Here is a 6,320-nt window from a genome sequence, read left to right on the forward strand (position 1 = left end):
TGAAGATAAATGACCAAATGACCAGTGGTGTGTTGACACAGAAGCACAAGTATCTGTGATGCCAGAATCTGCATACAAGGAGTTATATGGAACACTGTCAAAACCAGACAGAGAACTTGTGGGAGCAGGTGATGTCCCCCTGACGACCGTTGGATTTGCAATCATGAACCTTGTCTCAGAAGATAAAGCCATTGCAGAACGAGTATACATAGTTAAAGGGGCATCCAAGCTACTTCTGGGAATACCTGCTTTTCGTGGCTTTGGTCTTATCCATCAAATCCCAGGTACCTACAGTTTCAAAGCAGTCTATCATACGCCCCTGCCTGCAGGTAACAATCCTGTGCCCTTTAGCGTAAAGGACGACTTGTAAAGAAATACCCAATGCTTTTTCAGAGCCTTGGAAAACTGGAAGGTGAGCATACAATTCGTCTCAAGGAAGGGACCACACCCTTTTGTCTGACTACCCCCAGGCGAGTACCATTGCCACTTATGAAAAAAGTGAAGGAGGAGATTGAAAGCGTGCTGCAACTTGATGTTATCGAACCTGTGGATGAGCCGACAGAATGGTGTTCGCCGATTGTGGTGGTACAAAAAGCAGACGGCAGAGTGTGGATATGCGTCGACCTCACAAAGCTTAAGCAAGCAGTTCGCAGAGAAGTCTATCAAATGCCGACCATTGAAGAAACTCTGGGAAGCCTTACAGAAGGTTCAGTTTTCTCCAAGCTTGACGCAAACTCTGGCTTTCATCAGATTGCTCTCAACCCTGAAAGTGCCAAGCTGACTACCTTCATAGCACCCTTTGGCAAATATATGTTCAAGTATTTGCCTTTTTGCATATCATCAGCCCCAGAACATTTTCAGAAAAGGATGGATAAAGAACTTTCCGGAATAGAAGGGGTCAAGTGCTGTATGGATGATATTTTAGTCGTGGGTAAAGATCAAGCCCAACATGATCGGCAACTCGATTAAGTCCTTGACAGGCTAGTAGGAGGAAGCTTACCCTTAACCTTCAGAAATGTCTATTCTCCCAGGGTAAGTTGCAATATTTGGGCCATATTCTGGACAGTCAAGGTGTAAGAAAAGATCCATCAAAGGTCCAAGCCATCGTGGACATGCCAGAACCCCAAAACATTAGAGACCTGAGACACTTCTTGGAATTGGTTAATCACCTTGAAATTTTGCCCAAATTTGGCGGAGAAGACGATGCCCTTACGGGACTTACTTAAAAGGGACAATGCATGGGTCTGGGGCCCAATCCAACAAGAAGCGTTCAAGAGGCTAAAAGCTAACATGGCATCCAAGCAAGTTCTCGCACTTTACGATCCGGAAAAGGAGACAACAATTATTTACTGTCTCAGCAGATGCAAGCAGTTTTGGACTAGGTGCAGTTCTTATGCAAAAACAACCATCTGGTGATTTGAGACCAGTGGCACATGCCAGCAGATCTATAACAGAGACTGAGTGCCGTTACGCCCAGATAGAGAAGGAGGACTTAGCAGTCACATGGGAACTTACACTGGGCTGACTGGTGATGCAGTATGTGCAGAACAGGTGACCTGATATAAAGCGGAAAGTCTACGGGCCACTCCTGAGAGGATGACGACTTGTCATACCTCCAAAGTTAAGGCCAGATGTCTTGAGATGTCTACAAGATGAATATCAAGGAGTAAACAAGACTTGCGCTAATGCTGCCTTCTCATTCTGGTGGCCAGGGATCAACCAAGATATCACGAAGGTTGTGCGAAACTGTGCCACATGTGACAAATACCACAAAGAACTTAATTTCCTGATAGACCCTGGGCTAGAGTCGGCATGGATTTCTTCCAGCACAAAGACAAGAATTATCTCATCGCTATAGATTATTTTTCAAGAGATGTGGAGATCTCCCGAATGCCGAGGAATGTGAATGCCGCTCAGGCTATCCTGCGGTTAAAGAGGATCTTCAGCAGACACGGAATCCCTGACATTCTGTTTATGGACAATAGTCCACAGTTCGACTTGCAGGAGTTTACAGCCTTTGCTGATAACTGGCAATTCGAGCACATCACTTCTCCACCGTACCCCCAATCCGATGGGGAAGTGGAGAGGGCGGTCCAAACTATGAAGATGATCTTAAAGAAGAGTGACGACAAGTATTTGGCCCTCCTGACCTACAAAGATACTCCATTGCACCATGGTTATTCGCCAGCGCAACTTAGCATGGGCCATAGACTACATGTATGCACAAGAGTTCCCTGCTAACTGGAGGAGCTGAAGCCCAAGACCCCTGACTTTAGATCAGATCAGGAGAAAGGAAAAGGAGTACTGTGCTAAAATGAAACTCAACTATGACCATAGACACAGAGTTGTGGAAGGAGATGAGCTGTCACCTGGCAACCACGTCTGGATCCCAGACCTGAAAGTAAAGGGGACCGTAGTCAGGCAACACGAAGCACCCAGATCTGTAGTTATACAGACTCCATTAATGGGAAGGTGAGAAGAAATCGGAGAATGACACGAAGGGTCCTCGAGGCCAGCCCTCCGGACCACAGCATTCGTGCCATGAGACCTTTCAGCCAACTCCAACAAGCGTTTTGGTACCAGACCTTTCTTCAGTATCGAGGGCAAGCCACGAAGCATCCAGAGATCTGCATGTTCCTGAAGATCATCCTCCAGTGAATGAGCCCTCACAGGAAGGAGCGTGTTTGACTCGTTTGAGCCCCCGGGTAGCTCTTAGAAAGCCTCAAAGATACATTGAAAACTGTTAGCTCCTTTTCCTTTAAGAGATCATTAACTGCTAAAAAAAAGGAGATGCAGTAACATGACGTACCTACTGTAGATAGGCCACTGACTGAGAGTGTGAGGTTAGGAACGCCGGACTGATCGCGAAAAAGCAATTAAAAGACACTTGTTGTGTTCACAGACATTTCTGCTATTATCTTTATGCCTTACCAGATTTAACAAGTTGCATCAAGCAACATGGCATCTGACAGGATGCGGCGATGCGGATCCGCATAATTCACTGAAATCCGCATCTTCCGCATAATTCCGATATTTTCCGCAAAAAACAGAAGAAATATCTGATATTAGTGATAAAGCAGCTCCTTAACATCCTCAAAAACATAAAAGCCGAAGAAATTGACTGTTTTGAAACGCTTATTTTCCTGAACATTGAAGAAAACACACCATTTCGTTCGCAAGATGAAAGTTCGTAAGAAAGATCGTAAGCAGGTTCCACGCATTTTTTCGCCAATGAGCCTGGACACTAGTTTTTGTTCCTACAATGCTTTCCATTGGACGAGAAACAGTTACACTTCAGCAAATGGCGTAACTGATAAGAACCTAAGGGCGCGTTCGATTGACCGTAGTCTGGAATAGGATTACATGGAATACAAGTTAGAAATCCTTTGTTTTTACGGAGATTCACATTAAAAATGTCGAACACCTGCTAAAATGCTATTTTAAACATATCTTTATTATCTTTGTTGCTTCAAAATGCCAGACATACCGTTTTGAATTCAGCACTTCACGTATTCTTATTCCGAAATACGGTGAATCAAAGTCAATGATCGAGGGAATGGATCGCGCTCCAAAGGTATTACAATTTTGCTCCATTATCTCCAAATTGAAACAAAATTCATGATGACAAAAAAAAATAATTTTTTATCGCTTTATTTATTTTACGAAAAGTTGCGGGAAAATCCCAACTGCTAACCCTTTTATTTCAACAGTGAAAGCTGGTCGCAAATTGATGACTCCTCCATGTATTTTAATCACAAAGGGCAAAAATTCAGTCACAAATGCGATTGTATTGGTTGCAATTTCGATTACGGAGTTACCGTAAGCATGTAAATACATTGGACGGGCCTAATTATTAGTTTTATGACTTGTTTAAGTTTCCGCATAATCCGGTGTAATTTCCGCATAATTAACGCATGTTTTCGCATACATGTAATATGGCCAAAAATTTCCGCATAATCTTTAAATTTTTTTCCGCATCCTATCAGAAGCCATGAAGCAAAGTGAACATTAATAAAAATTTGTCAGCCAGCGAAACTCTTTTCTGGTTAACATGTTTAACTTTATGCTTTGTCTTTGCCCACCACCTTTTGTTGCCAGGATTGATCTATTTTTTGTCAGCTATTCCTCAAGGAAACTTTTACGAAACTTTTTCGGGTATAAGACAACACAAGTAAGCTTAAATTAATACAGGTATTTGAGTGCGCCAATCCAAAATCACCATTATGGTCCTTCTAAATGCCAAATCAACAGACAAATGCAAAATTTTTCTAACAGTTACAAGGTTTTCGTGAACCGGTTACTAACAGATTCTAAATAACGGCTGACTGATGCTTTCAGACATTAAACAGACAAGCGTTAGTGTACATTTTTCCGTGTGAGGTCACAAAATTAATACATGTAATGTTTATAATGGGGGTACCCTGTTCAAGGGAGAGGGCTGTTGATAAGTGTAGCTGTCAACACTTATCATAAAATGGCTTTCAATTTCTGAGAGGAGACAGGAGTTGAACATTAGGGTAGTTGCATGATAAAAGACCTTTCCACATTTACATGCTGATCTGATTCCACATAAAGTATGTTCGTTAGTTAAGAAATAGAAAACGTACCGTGTTTCTTTCGAGTTATACAATGTAGAAACACAAGTGAAAGTTTGGGAGAACCAGAAATGCTGTGGGGCGAGTGTTTCCACAGCTTTTTCAAGTTCTCCCAAACTTTCACCAGTGTTTCTATAACTCGATAGAAACACAGAGTACATGTTTTCTATTTCTTTTAGAAAACAACGCGACGAGAAAAAGGAAAACAACTTGTTAACTCTAATTATCAAAATGTAAATTCTCTTTGCTCGTGCCATCACTACATCAACAGCTTGGCCTAGATCTGTGTCTCCATCGAGTTATAGAAACACGATTTTTAACCAATCAGCGCGCATATTTTCTTAGGACTGTTTTCTAACAGCGCATACAAAGTTGGTCACGCCAAAACGCAGACTGCAGACTGTGCAGACCGTGCAGACCAGGGGTAAAATATGGCGTTACCCTCACTATTATTGAGAGCTAACCGTAAACAGGCTAACCTGAATGTTATTTAGGCCTAATTCAGGCTAACCGAATCTTCATTTTACAGACGGTCTGCACAGTCTGCAGTCTGCTTTTTCAGTGTCCCATATACAAAGTGATGCCCTTCCTGAGATAATTATTCTAAAATACATTGGCATGGAATGTAATAGAACCAAAACAATTATAACTATTGTTGTGGCACTGCAAACATTTCAAGCATCCTATTGAACAAATGTAACGGTAATATCAGATACATGTACAGTGTAATTACATAGAAAAAGACCGTCCTGGTCAGTGTCTCCATACATGTAGATACCATCTCTTCTATCCCTTAAAACGCTAAGGTGTATTAATTTCGACTTTTGAATGTACTATACTTCATGTACAACTGTATAAGTAATTTCTTGCTTAACAGTACTCACCCAACTTCGAAAGTGCTTTTGTAATAGATTCTACACCGCTCACGACTTCGCTTGTAAGGACAGACAGTTCATCACTGTGACGAATAAATGTAAAAAATAAACATAAAAACAAGTCATAAGCTTATATACAGTACTGGCCACAGGAATAACAGCACCTACACGCAAGTAAAATGCGTGCAAGATGCACGATGTAAGCTTACAGTTGTACATGTAGGTGGAAGCTCGACTCAAACACAGAATTATCTGTCGATTACCAGGAATATTTGGCTAATTTTTAGACCTGCAAGCTCAAGTTATCAAATGGTAAAGACATAAGCTTATGTATAACGAACCTATTTTCTGCATTTTCTGGATCACCTATTAAAGGGCTTTCAGAGAGTTGATCATCTTGAGTCTGCGGAGTCTCGGAGTCCGCCATCTTGGAAATTCCTTATTCTTCTTGGGCCCAGTAATTTTGAGCATACCGAGCGCAACCTGGGATGGCTTAATTCACCGCAGGCACCCCAAGCTCAGTGTGAGGGAAAGCAAACAAAAATATAAGGATTTGTTTGGGAATTCCGATAAGAGACCTGAGACGATAATTTTACGAAATAATTCTCAATTAAAAAGCCTAGCTTTATCGCCATTGTGGGTCGCTTCCTTCCTGTTAGGTTTTTTTTTTTTTTTTTTTTTTTTTTTTTTAGATTCGACGCGAATTGAGCCATTATCAGTTCCTCGGTTGTCAACGGTCAGAATAAAATACCAAGGCTGAACACTGAATTCTCATGAGCCCACCAAATGGAATCAAATATTCCTGGATGAAATGTTCCCACGGTTACAATTCCACCGTAGAATTCAAGGG

General features: G+C 41.6%; 1 protein-coding gene across 1 annotated transcript in view; it reads right to left on the reverse strand.

The window, feature by feature from the left end:
• Positions 1–6,045, reverse strand: part of LOC137992809 (N-alpha-acetyltransferase 35, NatC auxiliary subunit-like) — a 30,281-nt gene extending 24,236 nt beyond the window's left edge. Inside the window, exons 1-2 of the mRNA XM_068838331.1 lie at positions 5,812–6,045; positions 5,480–5,553 (exon numbers count right to left, since the gene is read on the reverse strand). Of these exons, the coding sequence (XP_068694432.1) occupies positions 5,480–5,553; positions 5,812–5,897 (160 nt within the window). The 5' untranslated portion in view covers positions 5,898–6,045. The remainder of the gene's footprint in view (positions 1–5,479; positions 5,554–5,811) is intronic.
• Between the last annotated feature and the right edge of the window lie 275 nt (positions 6,046–6,320).

Source organism: Montipora foliosa, chromosome 2, assembly GCF_036669935.1.
Source record: "Montipora foliosa isolate CH-2021 chromosome 2, ASM3666993v2, whole genome shotgun sequence".
In the NCBI taxonomy this organism is placed as follows: domain Eukaryota; kingdom Metazoa; phylum Cnidaria; class Anthozoa; order Scleractinia; family Acroporidae; genus Montipora; species Montipora foliosa.